This window comes from Antrostomus carolinensis, unplaced genomic scaffold (assembly GCF_000700745.2).
Source record: "Antrostomus carolinensis isolate BGI_N321 unplaced genomic scaffold, ASM70074v2 scaffold6167, whole genome shotgun sequence".
Classification (NCBI taxonomy): Eukaryota; Metazoa; Chordata; class Aves; order Caprimulgiformes; family Caprimulgidae; genus Antrostomus; species Antrostomus carolinensis.
The window spans coordinates 15,007-41,218 of NW_010325242.1; the positions used below are offsets into that span (position 1 = coordinate 15,007).

At 37.0% G+C, this 26,212-nt stretch overlaps 1 protein-coding gene across 2 annotated transcripts in view; it reads right to left on the reverse strand.

The window, feature by feature from the left end:
- TRAF3 (TNF receptor associated factor 3) overlaps positions 1 to 22,394 on the reverse strand; it is a 27,635-nt gene extending 5,241 nt beyond the window's left edge. The window contains exons 1-8 of one of the 2 annotated variants that reach the window (XM_010171133.1): positions 22,153 to 22,394; positions 19,137 to 19,188; positions 16,680 to 16,784; positions 15,610 to 15,777; positions 11,258 to 11,338; positions 8,498 to 8,572; positions 6,588 to 6,680; positions 1,999 to 2,139 (exon numbers count right to left, since the gene is read on the reverse strand). In XM_010171133.1, coding sequence (XP_010169435.1) covers positions 1,999 to 2,139; positions 6,588 to 6,680; positions 8,498 to 8,572; positions 11,258 to 11,338; positions 15,610 to 15,777; positions 16,680 to 16,784; positions 19,137 to 19,188; positions 22,153 to 22,394 — 957 coding nt within the window. The remainder of the gene's footprint in view (positions 1 to 1,998; positions 2,140 to 6,587; positions 6,681 to 8,497; positions 8,573 to 11,257; positions 11,339 to 15,609; positions 15,778 to 16,679; positions 16,785 to 19,136; positions 19,189 to 22,152) is intronic. The other variant, XM_029085743.1, reaches the window with a different exon arrangement.
- Positions 22,395 to 26,212: the final 3,818 nt, after the last annotated feature.

A 26,212-nucleotide genomic window follows, 5' to 3' on the forward strand; every position in this document is an offset into this window, starting at 1 on the left:
TCAAAACATCTCAAGGTTGAGGTTCCTGCCAGTGCCCAGCCACCTTTGATGCATTGACACGGGCTGTGTTAAATGCCTCACAGTGCAGATGATGCCAGTTGTGCTCAGTAGAAGAGCTGTTCCCGAGCCAAAGAAGGTTACATGACAACTAATACTGAAACTGTACTAGAAATCACTAGCATGCATAGGACTTTGGGGGGCTATCCAATTAACACTTGTCCAGACCTGTCCTGGCTAGTTCTACACTGGAAATATCTGTGGCTCTGGTATAGCCATGGCTGCTCAGTGTAACCCAGGAAAAGAATGGCTCACAACAGGTAACAAATTCCTTCAGCTCCTAGCAGGTAACAGAAGGAGGCTACTGTCCAGCAAAAAACAAGTTGAGGTGTGTTTCCAGGATTCCCTTAACATTCTGACTGAACCAGTAGGTTCCAATAACTGGAAGGAATCAGGTTGAAATAGCTGTAAAACACAGCTAAACAGTAAAACATAACTGAACTAAAATATCTGGCAAGAAGTAGTAAAGGTTGAGGAGGGTAGATGGAGGGAAAAGAAAACAGATCCTCTCCAATATTTCCTACCACCAAAAAGCCACCTGTTGGAATCTGCCAACCATATTGGTTTGTGGTTTGTTTGGGTTTTTTTGGGTTTTTTGAGGGTTTTTTTAACATAAACAACTTGAAAACTGATTTTGATAATACTTACAGCTTGAGGAAATAAAAGATACTGCAATCTGTCATCAAAACAATCATGAAAAACTGCTCTGTGTTCTTTCCATTTCCCCTCTCATCACCGGTTATTGAGACAGCATGTGTAAAAACCCCAAGCCTACAAATTAACTTACCTCCTGGTAGATTCAATCAGCAATATCAATACGTACAAGGATTAGCTTCCCAGTGTCAGAATGCAATACTGGAAGCATGCAGCCATATCCCAGACTATCATTAGACCAAATAACAATGACTAAGGCAGGATAAACTGGTTACTACGTGGGTAGAACAGGGAAAGAAATAAGTGCTATAAGGAGAAATGTTACTGTTGCCAAACTTAAACATTTCCTTATAAACCAACATTGAGGGTGGTCTCAAGGCTCTGAGTTCTTTAATGAGCTACCCTTTGAATTTTAGCCATGTTCGTCTGGATACTTATATCTTTCTTGAGTATCAACATTTGCAGTTTAATATGTGAAGTGAATAGTGCATTCCTTTAAGCTGTATGCTAAAGCAGGTATCTGATATTTTAGCAGCAGACATACTAAAATAATGTGTGAACGATATCTTCATAACATCTTCCTAAATATCTCCTGAGATGTCCCTAACTGCAGTTAGTATCACGCAAGCTAACACAGATTCCCAGCTTCCACAGTCCAAGTCAGCTCCAAATGCAAAACGAAGAGTTTCATCTTGGGCTAAGCACCATGCTAGTGCAGCCAGAGGATTTCTAGTTTGATGTTGGCTTCTAGCCAGGTGATTCAGACCACAGAATAAGAAACTCAGAACTACTGGCAAAGCAGTAATTAGATACATTTTCCTCAGAAGGAGGACAACAGAAACATGGATTTTTAAAAAGTGTGTTCAAATGCATTGTACTACATTTGGATTAATTTCACACCAGACTGATCTCATCCATGATTTTTTTTTTTAAATCTCAGCAAGCAGAAATGTACATTATACATATGACAGTTTTAAGGTGCTAATCCTCTCCTCCATTTTGACAGTAGTTCCTCAAGCAGTAATGCTTTGCAGAGAAGAAAAAATAATTACAAATATTCTTCACATAAGATGCGTAATTTTGTTTTCAGTCTTTTCCCTTTTTAAACTGGGGTTTTGTTTTAACACAGGCTAGGCAACTGCAGTGTTTTAGTGAAGTATCTTACTCCAACAAACCAAACTCTCCTCCCCCCCTTTTTAATTGGAATACCTCGCTTCACAAGTGTAAAGGCACAGAACGGAAGGTACTACCATTTCTGCTTTAATGGGGAGAGTCTAAATTTCTTACCTGTAAATGAAGTATTTTAGATTCATTATTCCGCAGCATTTCCTTCTGTCTTTCAATTTCTATTTCAAAGCTACAAATCTGATTATGTAAAGTTTGTATACTCTTGTTCTTTTCCAAACTTTCATTCTGGAGCAAGGCCACCTGGAAAAAATTCTACAATTACTCCTGCCAAAGTTTATTAAAAATACCTATAACTTCATTAGTTTCGAACTATCTTATACACAAGAAAGGGATGAAATCCTAGTAAAATCTCTCTCCATGTTTTGCAAATAAATAAATAAACCCCAATCTTCTCAAAGGTACTTTTGCACCTCCACAGCATAGTACTGGTACAACTTTGGCTAATGAAAGTGCAGATGGGATACATAAACAGCAGAAGAACTTGTGTCTAAGCAAAATAGTATTTAATGGCTTGGTCTCCTGGTTTCTACTAACTGAGTTGGGAGTTGCTTGGAGTTCAGAAGAAACCACCTATTTAGCTCTAGATCAGTGTTAAGAACTTGAGCCCTGCACAGAAGGAATACCAGAGAAAAGCTAGTTGGGAAAGGGAAACATTAATCTTCCCCACCTACTCCAATCTATCCTCATTTATAGCAAATTTAAGGGAAAACATCATCTGGATGGGATTGGCTTAGCTTCACAGAATGTGATGGTGATGAAAACTCCTGAAATGAGTGAATAGAGAAGGGATCCATGCATTTGAAGGAAAATCCAGTGGTGCCTCCTAGTAGGAAAGACTAAAGAGCTACAGGCTGTGGATTATATTCTCTCTCTGTATTGACATTTTATGAATTCATTCATTAGTGACTAATTCTGATTTTAAAACATGAGCCCTGTTAGAAGAATATCATATATCTGCTTTGGAAGCAAAGTAGTACACTATATATTCCCTGCCACACTATTTTGTGCTCTGTTCATTAATGTGGTTTGGGGAAAGGGTAGGTTGGTTTTTTGTTAAATCTATTTTTTCCCCAGGCAAGATTATTCAGTAGCAAAAAACGTAGAAAACAAAGAACTTAACACAAAATGACATTTGGACATGCCCTGACTAGTTCCACAGATAGATCTTCATATGGCTAAGAAGCAGCACCATTTTTGATCCAGAAAAAACTTGACAAACGTTCCATATTAATATTAATTACTTGTATGCTTCATGTTCCCCGAAAAATCTACACCACCACCTTCAATACAGATGCTAGTTTGAGGTCAGGCCATTTTTACCTCTGATGTGGGTACCACTGCAGAATTCCACTTAACTGCCCTCTAATCAGACACAGTCAAATCACTTCTGTGTCACTGCATTCCCATACTGAAGAAGCTAGCCTATTTAAAAAGGTAACCTATTTCAATCTCTATAGTAGCCTAAACTAGACAAAGGACTGCCAAAGTCCACAAGCATTCAGCAGGTTCACCAGACAGAGGCCCAAAAATATAAAGATACCATAATATATGTGTATATCTGCTTTTCAACAGAGCATAGCATCTGTGCATATACACAGGTACATTAGTTTTGCATTTTATATATGGAGAAACTGGTAGAAGAGGCTCAACAGAAATGAGACAAAGCTAATTTTGTCAGTGCAGAGAGAGAAACAATCCTGGGGCTAAAGGAATGCATTTTCAATGAAATTTTTCAATAATGTGTTTAAAATTAAACTAGTACCCCTGCCTCCCACATATTTCAGATCTGCTGGGCAGCCACTTTATTTTTTTTACGTCTTCCTTTTCCTTAGTGAATCAGAGTTCTTTAGTTAATTGTGATCTTTACATTCCCTGTTTCTCATTGTTTCCTCCCCAGGCCTCCCAATCATAAGGCAGTTACAGTCTGTGTCACTAGCATTACATTTCCATTTTTGTACAAGTTATAAAATGTGGTCCTGTCTTGTACTGAGATTTTCCACGCAGTTTTACAGAACACAAGAAAAACAGAATTATGTCCTGCAGCCCTTAATCATGCAGAACTGTCACTGCTAAGTCAGTAATTGTAGTTTGGTGGTAATTTGTGAATAAGAAATCTTTAACACTAAATATAGTTTCCCAATTGCATTTGGCATAAGTCTTTGGAACTTCAGTTAAAAAATGGGGTAAAGGAAACAAAACATCTATTTAGAAACTGCATCAATCAGCTTCCTTTACTTCCTTGTCATATTTAAAATATTCCTAGGATAAAGCATGCCCTTATCCAGCAGGTTTTCCAATTAAGCTATTGCTTATTATTGCTTACTATAAAGAATGGAAGAAACTTTATGCCACAAAGAATTGGATTAAAACAGGTACCATATTTAAGTCACATATTAAAACTGAAAAAAGTTTATACCAGATTTCTTTAAGAACGTGACGACGAAGCCACAAAATTATGTTCAACTCATTGTTTCCAACATCACAAAACCTGTGGGAGTTCAGTCTGCAAGTCTGTCCCATCACAGAGTGAACAAAACACAGAATTTTAATCTCACCCTACAAAGTTTCGATACTGATCTTCTCTTATTTTTCTTTGCCAATAGCACCACTCAAATACCAAACTCATAACTTAACGCAAGCTTTGCGGTTCTGAAGACTTTCAGTCTGCACACTCCACAAGCCCTGGTAAAGAACACGGTGACTGGGAGAAGGCAACTTCTCCTTTCCTCCCCCATACATATCACAGCGAGTACCCCTAACAAAATCTTGAGCCTGCAGAAACCAGTGACAAGAATTCCACTGACTTTAGCAGAGCCAAGATTGCTGTGACATTCATCAGCTAAGTTAACTTTGCACTGTTGTTCTTCAGTGCACTGATCATTCTTTTTTTCTCAAAGAAGAGAACAACATTCAATGAAGTTACAAATCATTTTGTTACCCTTCACTAGAATAAAGTCACTGACATATGATATGTGGTTAGCTATTCTGGTAATTTGGCACGGTCTTGGGATTTCCAGTGATTCAACTCTTTATTATGAATAGGAAGAAGTCTACAAAGCAGGAAGTGAAAAGGGAAAAAAAAAAAAAAAAAAAAGGACAAACAATGATGAGCAGCTATGTCCTAAATGAAAGTTAAAACAAAAATTGAACATAAAAGTAGTAAAGTGTATGTTCTCTTAGCTCTGTAAGAGACAAACATAGAACTGCTGGGCATTTTTTAAATGACAAAGCACCTCTCAGGACACTGACAAAAGGCAGAACATGATCTATTCTGGAAGTCACAGGGAATGTATTTTTTTTTTCCTATGATGTAAAATAAATTGCACAGTTTTAATCAGTTTCATAAAAAAAGAACTAAGGATATGAATTTGTATCTGTTAAAAAAAAATTGTACAATTCCTACATTAACAAAGAGATTTGAGTGCAAAAGCAAACTTAAGTATTCTTAAGTTCAATCACTGAACTAAGAATTACTGATGTAATAAAAATTCTATCTAAAAAAAAACCTATGCTAGACCTCTCCCAAGTTCAATGGTTTCCTTATGAGGCTTCAAGTTCAAAAACAAGCAGTCCAGGGACAAAAGTGCTGGGGACAAAATCATATTTTGCTGTTCCTGCTAACTTCTGCTTTAAAACTATGCTTCCTGCAGCTGCAGGACCTTGCTGGAAACCCATGCATGAGAGATCACTGTAGGCCAAAAAGGGCATATGCTTTCTAGACAGAGCTTGCTAAACTCAAGCTAGCGGTCTGTTGTGAGATGACAGATGTCACAAGCCACACATACCTTAACTGCCACTGAGCTTACACTGGAACTGTTACTCTTATTTAACTCATTCTAGAAAAATCTGAAGGGGATCCTGACTCTTCTGCCTGCATTTGTAGAATAGTTTAGTAATTCTGGGATTTTTTTTTTTCCCCCCGAAAAAGCAGAAGAATTATTTTAATGACTATGTAAAAAGTAATCTTTTTCGAAATATTTAAGAAAACAGTGATTTGTTCTGAAGTTTTACATTTTTAAATCAAAGCCTTAACCATCTGTTCTCCACATAAAATTTAAGTCATTCAAATAATTCACAAGATTGTAGCTGATACTGATACATTTCCAGCATCTCCCAAATACCAAACATTCTAAAACCAGGACACACAAGGAAGCACTGCAACATGAACTTCATTCTGGACTAGCAGTAAAGCAGAATCATCATGCCCATGAGTTATAATATGTTTAATTTAATTAACCTTTGCAGGTCATGAAGTTTGGAGAGCAAGAACAAAAATAAATAAAATAACTGTTTTATTACATGGTATTGCTAATCATGTCATCTCTGGAAAAATACTGAGGTATCAAAAACACAGCTCTCAGCGCTGCCATAGCTTTCTGAACCTTCCCTTTTGTAAGAAGGCAGCTCAGAGAGGAAATTTAAGACTGGACTGTTTATCTATGTGAAAAAAAGTGTTTAATTAAGTTACCAGTGAGGAAAATTCTATATGGACTTGTGAAGCCAAGTTTCTCACAGCATTTTATTGTAACAAAGGTACCAGATATGCTAAATGGCTTGATTGCTTTTGGAGCCTACTAGTGCTTTAGCTGTACTGTTCAACAGCTGTTAAACAGAAAAAAAGTGCTTCTTCCAGTACTTTTCTATGATTTAAGAAATCAATGAAAATTAGAAGTGAGTAGAAGATATACCTTATTTTCTAGAGCATTGCTCCACTCTTTCAATAAGTTAACATGCTGCACTGCTGAGCTGGCTTCATGTGCTTTAATTTGTTGGTTTGTTCCCTGTGACAACAAAGAATTTATACATTTTAGCCAATTCCACTTCTTTTAAACCTACAAAGAAAGAGTATATCAAGACATCGAACCAACACTACATATTTTGGTTCACGGATGCATGTTGCAAAGCTGTAGAGAGAAGGGAAACCTACTTGGGAATTTACAGAAGTCAGAAATACATTTAATATAGCAAGTGTTTTATACAACTGCCATATATCTCCATTCAGCGTACTTGATACATCAGAGACAATAAAGATGAACAAGATTTACAAAATGAATTGTATTTGAGAGTCTTCTGTGTAGCTTTACACTAAATAAAGCTCAATAAAACTCTTGAGTCATACAAAACCTAAGATGTCCAATTCCCCAAACCATAATTCAAAACTTCTGTTGTATTTCATGAACAGCTTCATAAGCACTAAGCTTTCCCTCAGCTGAGTATTAAAGACAAATATTTAAGATAATTTTATCATCACTGGAAACTGCCAGCTTTATAAACTACTTTGAGAGATATTACAATGCCTAGTTTGTCATCCTAAGATGTTACCATGATTGCTCTATGATGTTCAGATATGCTGCCTCTGCACAACCTATAAATGCTGTTACAAATAACCACTATATAAAAAGTTTACAGAACACACATAGATCATATACAGAGTACATAAGATGCAGACCATACTAGTTTCTTTATTTGTATTGTGTTGCATTAGACCTACTTCAGTAAGTGCTTTGCAATGCAGAGCATACTAGCTTTGAAGGTAAGGTATGCTGCAAAGCAACTGAAAAGGTTTCAATGATCCTCAAGGTATGTACTCTATATAAAATACTAAAAATATATATGTGGATATATGTACATATATGCACACATATACATACATAAAATGAATGGCAATGCATACGACAGAACAGTGGGCAGGGTTACAGCATTGATCAGTTTTATCTCTAAGAGCATTATTGTTAACGCTTAAAATGATGAATGCTCATTATTTAAGAACCTGGAAATACCTGCAGGAAATGGTTTATCGAGAAGTGTTGCTGCTTACAGTGTATGTCTCTAAATTATCATGGGCTAACAAATCAATCACACTATCTGATAAACTCCATTTTTTCCTGTCAGCAGTTTCTGAAATTTCCTTACCAATCTCTTCATTATATAAGTGTCCAAATTCCCCAAGATCTATGGTAAGGGAAGCAGAATATTGGAAGAGACTGTAATAATACTACTGAAACTAAACTTTGAGGTTTGGTTGTTTTTTGTTTTTTTTTTTTTTAATATTGCAGGGATTGCCAGGATTAAAATCTAAAACTTTTTTTTTCTCAAATAAATGTAATGCTATGCTTTGATTATACACCTATGTGCACACAGACATATGAATGCACATAAAATACATGTTTTAAGTATGCTAACCTATGTTTAACCTTAATAAATGTATTAAGATACACTAATGAGAGAAAATATAAACATACTTAGCTCAAGAAAATAAATAGTTTCATAGAAACAACTGAAGTTACTAGTCTATTTTCTGAAGAACAAAAGTGACTTTCCTCTTATTTTAAGTTAAAAAGTTCTTCAAATGTACCATATTCCTATTTCAACAAGATGCACCTAATAGCTGAACTCCCAAACCACTGCAGGAACGTGTGGGCTTTATACACTGTTCATTTTTAAAATGTAAACCCAAGCATCTGCTGCATAATCACTTGGTGCAACTGGATGATGTTTTCTCAATCGAGACTAGAGAAGTCCAGAACTTTCATGCCAAAGAGTTAGGTTCTATTTGCAGACTTTCATCAATTGGGAAGTATAATTGTTATATACTGACCTGAAAAGTGCAGCCATAACGCTTAAAACTACAGGTACTTGGGGCATTAATACATTCTGACAAATGTGCATTCAACTGCAATAGGAAAAAAATGTGAGTTTCGGCAAAAGACGTTTGCATGATAATGCTAAAAACATACAGGGCACAGGTTACCAGGTTTGTATTGTGTGCTGTTTGCAGAACATACAACACACGTGTATATTTTCTCCAGTCTGACCTAAAGTGCAAATATACTATATATACACATATGTAAACCACACGTACATGCCAATACAGTATACAGTGTGATACATTTAATATACAGTGAAACTTCTACTAAAGACTGTTTCAATAGGCAACCCAATTTTAAAAAAGCAAACATAAAGAACACACTCTACAATTATTTACATAATTTCAATTTTACTTTAGTGAATGACTTCTCTTTTCTCAATAAGTTATTTTTTACTGGTGTTCTGAGTTAGTCTTAAGATCAGTTTCACTGTAGTAAAGTATATACTTTGTAATCCTAATTTCATGGAACTAATTTTTCAAAACATAACATGCAATTCTCATGCCTAAATTTAATGGTTAAATTACACAAAAAAGACTAAACAAGTACTGCATGAAACAGACAAAGAGCTTTAGAATAGGTACAGTTAAGTGACTTTAATAAAATGCAGTACACAGGATTAAAACTGATTAGTAAAATGCCTGCATTTTTCACAGATTGAGATTTATTCCAATATCTTGGATTATTATGAACATAGACCACTTTTCATTTAAAAATAAACCAATTTGCAGAAGCATATACAGATACACAGACAGCAGCCATGGCAGCACAGAATGCTGCTAGCAGCTGGATGCAAACTGCCTAAAAGTTGGAGCAAAGAGCCATTTTTGGAAAGGATAGTGCAACAAACACTCTAACAACAAGATCTGCAGTTTGTATTCCCCACAAAGCAGACAGGAGCTAGAGTCTAGCTCCTCAGCTGGCATCACCCTTTTGGGTTTCAAAATCTCATTTGAAATACCCACACCACTAGCCCCACATGACTGCTCATCCACCTCATGGAAAGAAGTGGTGAACCAATTCTGCTTTGAACCTGTCACTCTGGAACAGACAGGACAGTCTTTAAAATCTGATACCGAGATGCAGGCGGTCCCTCATCTCTGATATGCACCTATTATGTTCTAAACCCTATCTATAAAAATTCACAGTGTAGTTTCAAAAGACACATGATTCAGAAAAAAATAAGACCAAGTAAGAAAGAGACATGGCTTCACAAGAATGCCACATTTTCAACTTCTCAAAACTAGAAGTCTACCAAAGAGTTACGAATTAAACATGAAAAATTGCCTTTTATTCTACAATAAGATATTAACTTGTACACTACAGAATTTTCTCAAACTGTTAGGCAGGCATTTTCCCATTTTCTGCATTACAGTTGTGGTCCCTAACCATGCAGATAAGTAAATATATACATTTTCACAGTATCAGAAAAAAATTAAGCAACATACAGCAACAGATGATGCAGTGCAAGATGACTGTTTAAAGTTGTTTCTACCAACGGTTTCAGAATTCAATTCTGACTGTATGTGTAACAACCTAGGCTTTAATGGGTCAATTCTTATAAGCACCCAGATATACCTCTTCTCAAAGTCAAGATATAAGAATATGCCTAACTGCTCCAGAACCAGGATGTAAACTCAGAAGTAAGCACCAACAGAACTGGCTCAGCACACGTATTTTCTCTTTTCTTAGCAGCTCAGTTTCTCTTAATAGGCACAGTATCTATCACTATTTTATATTTCATTATCCTGGGGGACAAGGCTGTCTCCATGTTTGGAAGGTGCCTTATGTGCCTTGTGCACTATGACATGATTAATAATTTACAAGTGTAAACTGAAAAAAAATTACAAATCCAACTCAGGAAGTAACTATCATTGAAAAGAGATAAGATTATCCTCAGATGAGGAACTTAACTTTTCTTAAGTGAAGCTTACAGAATGCTGAAGACTTAAATAAGCTCTTCCTCATCCTTGGTGAGTAAGTTCTATTTTTAGGAAAAAATAACCCACATCAACTTTGACAGATGCTACTTGTATCTTTTAAAGTACAAGAACATGGATCTGTTCAAACAAGACAGGTTTTGATTTTTTTTAACTCTGGTCTATATATTACTGCAAGCTTCCATACACTAAGATAAATTTTTATGCACTGTTGCATCTGGCTGTTGGAATGTTGTACTTATATTACCCTGTATCTTATGCTAATTATTTGTCAGTTACTATTTTTTCCCAAATTTAACAGATTTAATTATAATTTAAGTTTCCTCATGGAATGATTCTACACATTTATATCATTTTTTTCCCTAGTCTTTACTAACTCTTGTCAATGTGTACTAAATTTTAATTCTCTCTTTTTATTTTAAAATATAAGCTAACTATCCCAAGATGCTGCTCAATTGTGCTCAACAAATGCTTCAAATGGGGGAAGGGCAGGGGGAGAGCTAGTAAAAATCAAAGCAAGAAAAACATGCACTAATCTTGGACAAGCCAAGTGTAATGATGACACAAAACTAAGAAACTATTTCTTTTTAAATAGTTATTCAAGAAATCACTGAAAATATTTGAGTGTTATCACACTTAACTGTGTGGTAGAAAAAGCTTTTCTTTAGATCTCACATTTTAATAAGGAAATGGCTTCTGGCAAAATTCTTGCGAGATCTTACTAAAAAAATTATTTAATTTTTCAGCACAACACTGGGCATGACTTCTTACCTCGCTCCTCATGAGTGTCTTAACACTACATTTATGAGGACATGAAACCATGACACACGGGCAGTCTGTATCTTCGTGTTTCTACAGAGGAAAAAGCAAACAAACCACAAATCAGCTCTTACTCTGAAATTACGGAGAGGACTTACCTGCAAAGAAAAGCATCCTACAATAATTAAAAAAAACACACAAGATTTTTTCAATGTTTCTCCCAATTGTGCAGTTACAGAACTGCAATTACTCAAACATCAGTTTATGCTTTTGATAGATGTGTTGATATTCTGAAGCAAAAATAAGGGTTTTCTCGTGTTTTCCCACACAGAGTAAATCTATTTGCTTTCCATTTTATTGTTTTTACTTAGAGCAATGAAACAATAACGTAAGTCAAATTTTCTTCCCCAAGAATTACTCACAAAAATGGGCAGCTTTAAGAGCGAGCAGAACCACTGCACATGTCCTTTTCAGTGAAGGTACACAGTGCATGGAAAAGATCTTCAGAAACATATATTGTCCACTCTCAGGGAATCTCTCTTTCCTGCGTATGGATACTCCCCTTCCAATTATTTCCTGATTTTGATTGTCAAACATCTGATACTAAGTCTCACTGTTATACACCCAAAGTTCAAAGAGATGTTGAAATTTTATTATGATGCTGGGCAGGCACTGTGATCTGAATCTAGATTATGACAGATACTTCAGTATAGCTGTCAAACCATATCACCATAGGGAGAGAAGAAAATCAGGCCTAAGCTAATTGAATTTACATTTCTTCTCAGTTTTTCTCAACAAGAAGAAAAACCTAGAAAAAAAAAAGTAATTTCCTGTCAACTGGTATGTCTCATTCAACTTGAAACAAACTGTTTCACTCCTGATACTTAAGAAAAGCAAAGGAAACAAAGGTCTAGATTTATAAGCCTGGTAGAAAAGAAAGAACGAATAGCATGCCCTTTCTGCCCAGTAATGATGTATATTTTTTGAAACAAACCAAGACATAAAGGAGACCCAAGCTCTGAGACTTGAAAGGCCTTGGTTCAGAACTCTGTCATAAATATGCCAATATTTGAAAATGTATATTGAAAATCCTCACTTTTAAAAGCAGATTATCAGGTATGTTTTTCTGAAGCAAGTCTATCCTGCCACCCTGCTGTTTGCACTAGTCCACTTGGTGCAGCACATGTAGATAGTCACAGTGACAGAAAGCAAGGAAGCCTAAATTGCTCCTTAGCCAGAGAGCTGGGACAGCCTCCCAAAATGTGGGGGTGAGAAGCTAGCTTCAGTCCCTCCCCATCAGGACATGGATAATCAACCAGGAGCAATGCCAACAGATGGACACCACCTCTCCCCAGAGTAACCTACATCAGGGTGACTATGGTACTCTTCTGATAAGCAATGGTCCATAGGGCCAACTCTGCTCAGACTCAAGAACTGGACCTGGGCGAGGAGGCCATGTGTTCATTCTGAACACATCTGCAGTTGGGTTGAAGAGAGACATCACACACTACTGTGCAGCTTTAGGAGCCTACTGCCCTACAAACTTCAATGGTTTATCAACTACAAAACTAGAAAAAAAATACTCCCTTTTAACAACATCATTCCCTAATTTTAGCTCACCTACCCAAACTAGCTGGCCAAGACTCTGACACTGACTCTTGGTTCATGATAAAAAGGCAACATGCAACTTCTTCTCAGCCCTCTCTCCAGTTCTCCTCCACATCCCAGGGCCCACCCACTGAAACCAAGGGGAGCCTTTCCAATGACTTCAGGATATACCAGAGTAATCCCATTCCAGTGGCAGGATGCGCTTCCTACTGACCAGCTAAATTCACACAAAACCAAAAGCCACATACAGCATAACACATGGGTAACACAGGGCACCTGGCAGGGACAGGGGGAAGGCAGGATATTAATGTGGTTGCCCAGAGAAGTCAGAGACACACTGGAACTGGTTCCAGAGCAGCAACAAGGGAGCAAGGTGACAGTGTGTCACCTTGTGTCTTCCCCAGTGGCTGTCACAGCCAGCTCGGCCATATTTCAGACTCAAGAGTACAGTCCAGATTGCCTCAGCAGGGTCTGCCTGGGACAGCCTTTTTATAGCCAGGGTGATAGTAAAGAGCCTAGGCACTAAGGAACACTGGCCTTCCACATCCATAGCACACTGCTGATGCCCAAGTATGTTACTTCACAGGAGAAGCACTTCCAAGTAGTTTTATGGATTAGCCACAAAAGAAAATACAGTGATTCAGAAGAATTTTAGGCTACTGATTTCTGTTTTAACCATGCACCATCTTTATCTGCTAGGAGTTACAGGATGGAAAATGTAGTTTTGTGACAAAAACACAACTTTTTAGATTGCTGAAACCAAAGAAAATAAATTAAGAAGTTAACTCACCTAGTGACAATGCAGGCAAGACAAATGCAATTTAAAAAAAATGCATACTAATATCGTTAACTAAATAGTCTGCCTCCAACAACGGGGATTTCCTACCCCACGGGTCATGGGATTCTATGAAGACATGAACCATATGTGCTCTGGTAAAATTATTTTTGTTTCTATTTGCATACCTTTTTTCTCGGTATGCTCCCTCTATCTCCATTTTCAGTTCAAGTCACTGAGGCCTGCTTCAGTCATTATTCATTAGAGAAAATTTTAGGCTACAGAAGCTAGAGATGAACTCAAGCTCTGGGTGACAAAACTCAAATGAGAAGTCAAAAGGAGCCCTTCATTCAAATGTAGTCTCATTAAGCTTCTGATTCTCATTACCAAAGTACAAAGAGGTAAGCAGGCTACAACAAATAAAGCCATCTGCATTTCTATAATCACTGAACTTTTAAAAATCTACTAAAACAAAAATTCAAATGGTGCTAATCTTCTAATTGAAGAGCTTTCTGCACCCTTAAAGCACCGTGGAAGAAAAACGGTCCTTTTTCTATGTACTGAAACATATAAACCAATAATAACATGAGAACGTGTAGCACTGCTTGGACATGTTCTGATTTACAAACATGGATTTGTTTAGAACTTCTAAAGGCAGGTGAATAGTGGTACCTACTTTAATACAATCAAAATAGTGACATCTCAACATAACACCAAGTTTTAACAAACCTCTGTGGCTCTCTGGATAATGGCTTATCGGTTCTATTACTTCATGGTTCTATTAGCTCTTAAAGCAAGTCAGAATTCCATCACTTAAGATTTTGGAGAACAATCACTTTATTTACAATCACTCTTTTCTGTAATTCAGAGTAATATGCCATTCTTGTTTCCAACACGTATTTCTAAAATAGGTTTTGCTGTGAATTAAAAATCTGACAGACTAAAACTTGTCTCAGCTTCTGAATATATTGAAAGCTACTGATAGATCAAATACTTCATACATGTTAAATCCATCAACATCTGATAAGAGAAACCTCTTAAACTAAAACAAGAGTTCTATGTTCCTGAAAACGTAAGGATGATTTACAGACTCTCAAAAATTTAACTACATTGCTCCTATGACATCTCTGAGCAAAGAATGCTTCTTATCATTGTGAGACTTCACCTAACAAACAATACACAAGAATACAAATGAATATTAAAAAATCTTATCACTCTTACTACACTAAGAAGGCCTAAAATCCAAGACTATCAAACTATGGAAACTATGTAAACAATTAAAAAAAGATTAAAATGACATTACGAGAGATTCAGCATAATAGAGTTCAACGCGAGATAACGCAAACACAGTGAAGCTACGATTCTATGTGTAAAGTAAGTAGGGCTTTCTCAACCTTTGCTATATACTTATAACTCACAACATGCTGCTTATCAGACAGCCTACTCACATGCCAAGAACAGCATTTACTCTGCCTAGGCCTGTCGTATACCCTTGCTGGTTATGCCAAGACACAATTTATTTTTACATTGTTTCCTCCTTTCCTCTCATAACAGATCACACAGTATCCCAGAAAGATTATATAGAAAGATGCTATTTCTCCAGTCAATTGCTATGCTTATGTTTTTCCTGCACAATATGTAATTGTTATCATGGTAGTTGCATTTATTATATCAACTTAAGCAAAATAAAAAAGGACAGCAAAAAATATTTTAGTATCAATATTATTCAGTGGGTCTGATTTTTTTTTAAATGCAGTATCTGAACATCAGAAAAAAAGAAAATGTTTCCCAGACAGTGGGGTAGATGGTGTTTCTGCAGAAAAATAAAGTGTTTTGAAAGTCAGACTATTTTCTTTTTTGACTTGCTAATTCTGGCTGAGACATCAAGGTTTTACTGGCAGCTACATAGAAGCACAGTAACAGTTATTATTCCACATTAACGTATGGAATGTTGTTCTATATACATAAGAAAATACTGCACCTGCAACATAATCATTGGGACTTGGCTTTTACAGTATTTACAGGTTGTCTCCCGGTATTTACAGGTCTTCTCTACATGGTCTGGCAAATCTTTTCTCAGTATTTTTTCTTTGCAATCAGCACGAGGACACGAGAGTTCTTCAAACTGACAATCAGTTTTCAAATGCATCTGAAAGAAAAAAAAAATAGTCAAGCCAACTAAGTTTTGTGCATATCTTCTATCCTTTGAGACATCTCACATTAAATAACTTCAGAATCAAAGTAAGCAAAGTTATTTTGTGCACTATATTGCGCAAGAGCAAACACTAACGTTACTCAGGAATACAATTCTGACTTTACACTCCATTTTACCTAGACAGTAAATTTCACTGTAGTATAGACATACCAAGCTACTTTTATACTAAAAGCATTCTGCCATAGTTCAAAATTCCACATGGGCTATTTAAGCAAAAGGTAAGCATTCTTTTCCGAGGTATATCACTCCACATAAACACAAACACTGCTTTAAGTTGTTTAAGTATGAGAGCTTGCTCATTCAAAGCAAGTTTAAGCACCTACACATCTCACTGCACACTGCTGTGTAGCCATCTCTTCCAACTGTTAAATTACTGGATTACTGCTATGTTATGCCTTCATGAAATAAAGCTACAAGTCATTTTGTACAAGTCTTGAGAAGCCAAAGGTTTAACTCCACACATAAACCACCACTTACATGAGAGGATCAAGACTGGTAAATAAAAATAAAAACACACCAGAAAGGAATTCAAATTTATCACATTTGTAAAGTACACATTAAGATTTTTCCCAATTTTAGTTCTTCCTCCAGTTCCCATTTGCTTCACGCATTTATATTTCTGAGCTTTAGTGTCACACAGTGACATGATTTTTGAGTAAAATTCCTTACAGCTTATCAAAAAGATAAGTTTCAAATCAATTTAACTCTATTCCAACATTTATAAATCAGATTACTTAGTGTGAGTAAGTCAACAAATGGACTGAGGTTTTAATTTGCAAGATTTCTTCTAATTCTTTAACTCAACAGGAAGCTTATGACTATGTTAGATTACTTACCAGTAACTGACCCAAAGATAGTTGTTCTTTACAGCCCTTGTTTTCATTTCTGCAGTATATTTGAAGGGCAAGTAGTTCTCTTCTGCAACAATTATCTTTAAATACCTGAAAAATGAAAAACCCCTTCATTTTAGAAATTTAAAACCACTCAAGATATGCAAATTCAAATAAAGTAGAAGCCATGCAGTTTGGCTACAGCAGTGTCATTTCATTCTAGCTTTATGTGCCAGAAATAAAATTCTACCATTCAATTTTTCTTGAATGTGCACATCACAGATTCCTCCACTATGAAGCAGCCTAGTGAACGAGAATATTTGGACAGATGCTCTACTACTGTTTCACTTTTACTATAAATACAATAAAGGGAAAGGTACAAGAAAGGACTAATTTTTTTTGCTATTTGCTTGCCATTATAGGCCAGCATAAGCTAGAACTTTCCACATTGTTTTGGAAGCTGGTGTATTAGACACAATACCTATAGACAAAAAAGAGCCAAAGCACAGAGGAAGGATTTCATGGAAGGCAGTCCCACAGTGACTAGACTGGTTAGTTGGAACATCTACTCACCTTTCAGTGGCAACACATAATTAAAGACTTTTCTAAAGGTCTTAGACTGGAGAAGGTTTATTATTTCACAGATAAGCAGGCTTTAACTATCTCTCCATTTTTATGTTTATAAGCCTTTCCAGTATTTTTTGTCTATAATAGAACCACAAAGGGTTAGAAATAGAGAGCTCAAGACTTGGACTTTTCACCTTTTATGGATGACACCTCATAAAAGGTAAAGAGACAACACAACTGCACTCTGAAGAAGCCCCATTGCTAATGGCAGGGACTGGAGATAAGGATTGAAGACCGTTACTACTATTTGAAGTCCAAAACAAAGGGATAAAAACTTCTAGTTATTTTGCAATTGTTTTCATGACCATTAAAAAATACCAAAGAACCAAGCTCAACCTATGATTACTTCTCTGACAAACAGAGTTCTGTGATAGTGTGTACACTGCAGGGTTACTGTAATTACAGAATGGTTCTGCATGTTAACATTTAACAACAACAACAAACAATCAGATCTGTCCACACTGACTATGAATCTATCCCCAGTTTCAGTGGAAACGAAGGAAATGCTCAATGCATCAGAAGGAAATGCTGCAATCATTCTCATTCGATCTCATCTGACACAGGTCACTGATTTCTGTTTACTTTTCAGATGCATATGCTAAGTTTAATGAATCAACAAATCTCATCTGAATAATCCATTTCCAGCAGTGGAGTATTTTTTCCAAAGTAATTCACAATGTTACTAGGTGCAGTTTTGCTGACTGAAGTTAATGTAAGAAGACAATTTTTAAACAGTTTGGCCAACACTGTCTAAAAGCTCTTCAGTGATTTTGGACATCGGCGTTCTATGGGAAGAGAGAGGTTTCCAGTTTCATGAAAATCACTAACTTACACAGTTAGTCTAACATGTATTTAATATACACTGCTCTTCATGTCCTCCTATTTTAGAGATATTTTAAGTTTCATAACAAATGTCCATATTTATGTATACTGGGAGCTAGAAAGTCAGTTAAAACAACAAATAAAGTAGGCATCCCGGAGTCTGAGCTCCTGGAGAGCCCATCCATGTCAAAACTGAATTAGACTGAGCACTTTTCAGAGAACTATTTTGTGTTAAGACAAGGAGAGACTAATGTAGCCACTAACCTTTTCTTGAAAATTCTAACTATTAGAGGTGTTTATTAAGACAGGGAAGACTACTAAAACAAAGAATTTACTAAACACTTAAAAAAAACCCTAACGTAAAACCTGCATAAGCCACATACTAAGTAAAAAAGAATTTTCTCTACCCCCAACCTTTCAAAGGCCACACAAAGTTTTGCTATGAAAAAACAGTAAAGAGGGTACCAGGGAAATAACTTATCCATATAAAAAAACTCAGATTCTATTACAGTTACTGTAACTCTACACTGTTCTGGTTCCAGCAAGGTTCACCAAACAACACACTGTAAAAACAGATTAGTGAAACAGTAGACACTGGTCTGGAGCTGAATCAGGAGTAAGGGTTGCCTACATCTGTCACATCTCTGCACCTACAGAAATACAGTATTTTATTATCATCCTCCCAGCTGATGGGAGATGTATCAAATATTATCGTCCTCCCAGTTGATGGGAGAACAACTGCAATGTGTTGCTGCAGTTCCCAGCTATGGAAACGAAGATGTGACACCGGGCTGGACCATTAGGGATGAAGATGACATGTTGTTTTCTACCTTGTGGTTAAACAGTAAAAATGAGCTGTCCTTCTATATAAAATACATGGTTTACGTTTTGTAACGAAACTATCTTCCTCAGGTAGGTTATTAGGCTTATGAAATCATTATCACAAAGCAGTAACACATCTTACGTATGCCACACAATTCAATACTCTTGAAATAGAAACAATTTTAACAATACCTTATCTTTTACTATGCTTTCTTGACACGCTGTACATTTTGGACTAGAAGAACTAGAGAGAAGAGAGAACAGAAAAACTATTTTAACTCACCTGAATTTTTGTAATACAAAAACTTCTGTTTGAGGCACTTAGTTACGATTATTCAATATATTTTAAAATCATTAAAAGTGGATGCAGTTCACTATAATTAGATAACATGATGTTATTTCAAAACAATCTGAACACTGAGTTTTCAGTGGACAGCAGTGTTTAACGTCATCCATTCCCAAGGAAACAAGACTACCACAATGCCCCAGCCAAGTGTACAGTGGTTTTTTTCAATGTAGCAAAAGTCATTCCCTATTTTACAGTCTGCACCTGATCCACAATTTTCATCACTTTTCAATCTGTGCAAACAGGTAAAATATTGTCTCTTCAATTACCCAGCCCTTTTTAAAACAACACCTAATTAAACTTTTCTTTCTCTGGCAGTCAATTATACATCCTTTTAGGGTAAAAAAAAAAAAATTATGTCTATCTCCCTCAAGTCTGTTCTGGTTTTAGCAACTGTTACAGACCCTTGTTCCCTCCTTTACCTGAACTATTGCCCTGAAGTTGTTTTGGTAATCTAATTACCAAACTTGTGATCTCTTAGACAACAGGTAGGTTGAGGAACAGAGCAGTCTATGGATAGAAATTGAACTGGAATGTAGGAAACCTGTGGTCCTACAGCTGTTTCTGATTCTGACCTGCTACGTGTCATAGTATAAATCCTTTCATTCCTTTTTAGCTCCTTTTCCCCATGTGAAATGGGAACAGTCATACTGATCTCCCTTGTAAAGCACCATGATCTATGGAGGAAAATCAGTATGTAAGAGCTAGGTAAAATCTTTTGTAAAGCAACTCATTGACAGGCTATGTAAGTTGCAGCTGCCAGCAGCAGTGCAAATCAACATAAAAGGCTAAAAAAGATTGATTATGTTATACAATCAGTATGGTTATTTCAAATCATCTCACTGGCTTCTGCTCCTTGAACTGACCATTCTGTGTCTCATTTCCGAGTATCTTAACTACCTTGCAGCTTCAATCTGTAATATTTTTCTTAAGTTAAAAAAAAAAAAAAAAAAAGAAAAAGAAAAAAAAGGGGGGCTGACTGCTTATTTACTTGAGGGCACATAGTGTTTAACGTCATGCTTTCCTTGCTTTTGCTGAATCCACTCAAGCATCCCACTTGCTATTTCAAACTACTACTGCATACTGAGCAGACATCTTTACTGCATTATCTACACTGACTCCCAATTCTTTGTCCTCAAATAACCCTGGAACAGAAGCTGCTAGCATGTAATCAGTGTGTGTGTGCAGCAGCATATCAACACTGAATGAAAAATTTCTGTGCCAAATACAGAAGCAACGTAAATGTATTTTGCTTCCAGTTTTATGGCACACTTTTTATTTCTAAAAAAATACGTAAATTTATTTTTAATAAAGCATTTGTTTGCAACAAGCACTTTGATATAGTAAAATAACTCAAATGAAAGATCAGTGTGGTAGATGGTCTTACCCATGTGTCCCTTACAAGAACAGACCAGCTGGAAAGTCAGGAAGGTAAAATTACACATATTCTAGCTGCACTGTACTGTAATAAGCACATGTGCATGTCTCACAGCAGGGAAGGAAAACTGCCCAGATTCCAGCAATGCCAGAATTGTTACTGTTTAGATTGTTAAGGATCTGTTCTGTCCATCTGCACACATCCAAGCATGGCAGGTGTTTGCTTTTCTGCAGTCACTGTTATTAACCATGTAAGAGTCTTCCAAAAACATATATTCAGAAAGAAATAACTGCATTTCTTAAATACAAACTACACCTCACCTGAAAATGTGTATTGAAAGAAAAGCTGGTGGGGATTTTATCATTTTAAACTTGACATGCTGTAGCATAAAACCTAGGCGAGTGGATTAGGGAGTTACAGACTCTTTTATTTGCAAAGTACAGAGGTCACTTTTTATCATGAGACAAGAGTAATGTAATATTCTCCAATCTCTTTTGCCATGCTGCCTGTAGTCTTGATTTATATCTACCTGAGATTACAGTATTTCCAAGTGAAATATACACTAATACCTAGAGTCAGGATAGTCATAAAAAGTAAACAGGAGATCATCAAGACCTCCCAAAGTCAAATGCTCTCTCTGTTAGCAGGCCAGTGTGCAATATCCAGTGAGCTCAACCTCTTCCGTATCTCTGCTATCCCAGTAGTAAATGGAAGTGCTGACTGCTTATTTACCCCAGGAGATTAAAGGTCACAGAATGGTCTCCAAACATTAGACCAAGTTTTGAAATCACACCGCTGAATACAATCAGTAGCAATGTATTGAAGTTGAGAGGCAAAGAAATATACTTCTACTGATGCACAGATACTTCTTAAAAGCTAGATACCCCTTGAATACCCTCACTTTTATTCTCACCTAGACTGGGAAAGATTGCATCTCTCAGCATTCATTTTATGTCTGTAACATTCACTCACACAATTTGCACTCTGGCCCAAACACCTCAGTACCAGAGAAGCCAGCTTTCCTGACCCTACTGGAATCCGCAAAACAAAGTACAGCTAGAAGGGTTCCAGGGGAAGGAAGCTCCCCAAGCAGTTACATTTATCCAAAGGTCCCACCACTCAACTTCAAGGCTGGGCCCACAGCAAGGGGCTGTTAGCAGTCATGTGAAATAGCTACTCAGTCTAGGCTCCACAGACAATGAAATTCTAACCTAACACATTGCTACATGGGATTAAACCACTTTAATAACCATCTCAACAATATTTATAGAAAGCTTAGTTGTCTCACTCTAACCCAGAACAGAACACAAATGTTTGCAGCAGCATATGGATGACAAATAATCAAGCAAGCAACAAGCAGAAGGCTGCTTCGAGCCAGGCCATTAGCTTAATGTATTCCTAAAACTACAATGGTGTCCATGCTATTTTCAGCAGTTCACAAGATTTAAAGGCATCAATGTGTTCTGTCACAACAAAAAACATACCTTAGCAAGGCATTCATGCAGGTCTCGCAGAACCTGTGTCCGCATTCAGTCTGTTTAGGATTGCATAAGATGAGGTGACATTTTTCACATTTATACTTATCTTCCACAGCATTTACAAATTTCTCTTTGTAGCCACCTTGCTCTGGAACATAAATCGATGCTGAAGGACTGCGATCAGGATTGGCCCTTTGTTGTACCATTTCTACAGATAAAGGAGGTTCTGTCTTCTTACTGGTGTCCATGCTCTTCTGTGAAGCAAAAATGATAAATTTTCTGAGAAATTAAGAACTCTTTTTCCATTTAAATAAAACAAACATGGCATCTCTAGGAGACGACATAAAACCAGAAAGCACTAAGAACAGATGCATGTCCACGCATCATGTGAACATAATTCATACACAACTGCCTAATTATATTAAGCATAGCAAAATAAAATATTCTACATTTTTCAAAGGCTCTAGAAGGTCAAGAATTAAAATCTATTCCTGAAAGCAAAGTGTTAGTTAATCATGAGCATCACTCAAGGAACAAATAAGAACAGAGTTTGTATCCTTCCATGTCTCTCTCTCTGAAAAATGTCCTTAATAGTGAAATTATACCATTAGAGGCAGCAGTAAGGGGTGTGGTGGTGGAGAAGGTGCACTGGTACAGTACCACACAACACTGCTGACACGCTCCTGTAAAAAGTACACAACCATCAGTGCTTCCATACCATACAGGTATCTGGAATCTACACAGCTCCGCTACCAACTTTTCCTGTCTATCCCATGCAGTAGCAAAGTGTAAGACACACCTCTTTAAGTCTGTTTTGGAATAAAACAAGCAGTTTTTACTTATTAAACACTTTCCATTCTTTTCATTATACATCTCCACATGAAGAGAACAGTGATACAAGTCTAACTGACAGAGGAGAAAGGCCTACATAATATGGCCACTTGATTAATTCACCAGGACTAAGCACAACTGACAGGTAGCTGGGAAAATAATTAATGCAGTTGAAGACTGATTTACAGTACCTATTATCTTGGACTGTGATTCTTTTAGGTCAGCACGCAAAGCATCAGAGGAAAAATACCCCAGGTTAAACCTGTTTTCAATAATTTCCTTGCTTATCTGGTAGTCAAACAAGTGTAAGCTTTCTTAAAACATCTCAGCACATGAAGGAGAAAGCACAGTTAGAGGATAACATCTATTTACAGAAGAGAAATGCCTGGCTATTTACACGAGAAAGGCATACTTCAATTCTCCCTTCATGTTAATTGACACTTGAAATATGAACCTACTCCACTGCCTGACCCCTATAGTTATAATCCCACTTTAAGAAGCAGAATTAAGAAGTGAGGTCCAATTCACTTCTCAAAGTATATCCATCAATACCACAAAGGGAGTCAAATGCCGCCCATCCCAAATATGTAACCCTTCTTGTACACTGTTTTTGTGATCTCCTATCTTCCTTCACTAAGCTCAAAACAAGTACTTGTAATTAAACGTATTTTCTTGTAGATCATTTCTGCATCTATACTTTTGGTATAGAATCCTCCATGGAGACTAAACAGACAAGGACGTTTCTTTCATTTCTGATGCCAACTGTTATTTTGAGAAACAAAAGACAAAATCATTGCAACTCATTGCTGATACCATTTCATGTCTTAACCAACATCAGCTGAGCAAGGGTGGAGGTACTGAACAACAAATGCACACGTCATTGCTACCTTGCCCCAGGGGAAAGCTTCTCTGTATCTTCATCAAACACACAGAGAGCCCAAGGAAGCCATCCTCATAACTCAGTACACAGATCCAATGATTGGGTCTTCTTCAAAACCACCACTAAAAAAACCCCCAAAAAATCAACCAAACAAAAAACAAACCAACACCACCCAAACAAACCAGTTTCTACAGTAACTGAAACAGAAATATAAATTCAAGTCCATAATTCAAATTAATGTCTGCCTGTTCCTTGTCTACTCTTCAAAGACTGCAGTCTAATCTTTGGCAGAACAATAACTGAAAAAACAAAAAATCAGTGCTAAACTGAAAGTAACTTGCAGTTCTCATTAAGGAGGAAATTCAGATTATTTCAGACCAGGGAAGTAAGCAAAGCCTGAACCAGGGTTTTAGAAGCAAGCTTAAAAAAACCAACCAACCAACAGCAACAAAAAAACCCCAAACAGGAATTTATGATACTGGAGAGGCAATTCAAGAAACTGTAACCAGCACACAAGAAATGAGATGTGATGCTGAGAAAAAGAGTCTGAGAGACAAGTTGGTTAAGAGAAGTGCCATGAGTGAGAAAGGAAAGCAGTTGATGAAAGTAGTTTAGCTTTAGAGACTGCCCAAGAAATGACTGTCATTGCTGAACATCTGTGGCTGGACAGAGGGGAACGTGGCACTTCGTTGCAGTTGTAAAAGAAAAGGAGATTAGCAAGAGAGGAAAAAAAGTGCAACTCCATAGGCATCCAGACTGGTAAAACAGCTACCCACGGATTTGCTTCTTGTGCGTGACTGTGGGAAAAGCTTCATTTGGAGCTTGCAGTTTAGGAATCTGTAAAGATTTTCAGTTCTCCAAATTATAATTTGTAGATTGATATTAATGCTTGTTTTCCCTCTGCAACTGCATTTTTTTAAAAATCATATTCAAGACCATTACCATTCTGTCAACTCTTGGAAGTCAAAAGCCAACTTCAAGCACGTTGACTGCCAAGAACAGCACAGGGAACATGACTGGAATGTAATTTTTCTTAAAATGACAGAAAAAAACAAGGTATAGCTTGATTCTGATCCACGGAAGCAATTCAGAAAAAGAGGCACTAAAAGAGACACTGATAGAACTGGCAAGTCAAGAGAGCACAAAGTTCCTGAACTGCTAAGTCGTACAACGCAACTACTGAACATGTTTCCCTCTTCAGTTTTACACACTACCACAGGATGTCCTCTGCAATGTCTATATAGAAGTTTCTTCCAAATAAAAAGAAGCTCAAGATTATTAGAAATGTGAGGTCTTCCAATAGTACAATTTCCTAATGGAAATGGAATAATTAGTCACAAGAAAGCAGGCATTGGTGAGAAGGAGAATATTCAAGATTTAACTGAGCAAGAGTTATTGGATGTTATATTGGATGCCAAATAAGCAGCAGGTGACAGTTTCACAGAGCTATGAAACTGCTCAGGGGCTGGACTGTCAGCTGGCAAGAGAGATTTTATACCAAAATAAGCTGCCTGGGGCTCCACAGGACTCCACTTTTGGAACTGACACATTGGCTATCTTGCCACAGAAAACAACCAGAAAGCACACTGATAAATAAAATGTACTATGCAATATGCCTAACAGCCAGATTTGTGTGCCTCAGCTTCTGTATTTCTTTTTTATGAAGAAGTATGTCAGATCAGAAAAGCTAAACAAGCGCAGCACCAGAGTAGCCAGCTGGATGAGGAATTCTCTTCCACAATACTCTGAACAGCAAGAATTTTCTTACGCAGTAAACCCAGAAAGCCATTCATGAAGTACTGCAATAAAAAACAAGAGAGAACTGAGCTTAAAAGAACAGCAAAACTTCTCTTCCTGTAACAAAAGAGCTGTGTTTAACAAGGGGGTGGGGAGACGTGATGTCTATCAAACCGCACACACAAATCTACTATATGCACAGAACTCTGCCCTCATGCGTATGAGTTACACGGTCATACGCCCGTACATGGGACCAGTGTAAACACAAATGCAGATCATACAAACATTTCAGCTGCCACCCTTTTGCAAACAGCATTCTACCACAGTTTACATACTACTATAGGATGTCCTCTGCAATGTCTTCTTTTCCTTTTCAGGAACCTCTAACAGTGGGACTCAGGTTATATCCCCATAATCATGTTTCAAACTGCCAACAAGAAGCAATTTTGAAGTCACACCTCAGTAAGACACTGCGCACTTACAGCAGTGAAGATAACACACTTGCAGAAAGCAGGGAAAGGAGTCTGGCTAGAACAACCAAGATAGGCCAGTTCTGGTGGGAGCCTCTGATTCCTAAAGGCATGGCAAGCTGCCATCAAGTCAAAGACTGGTTCTGGT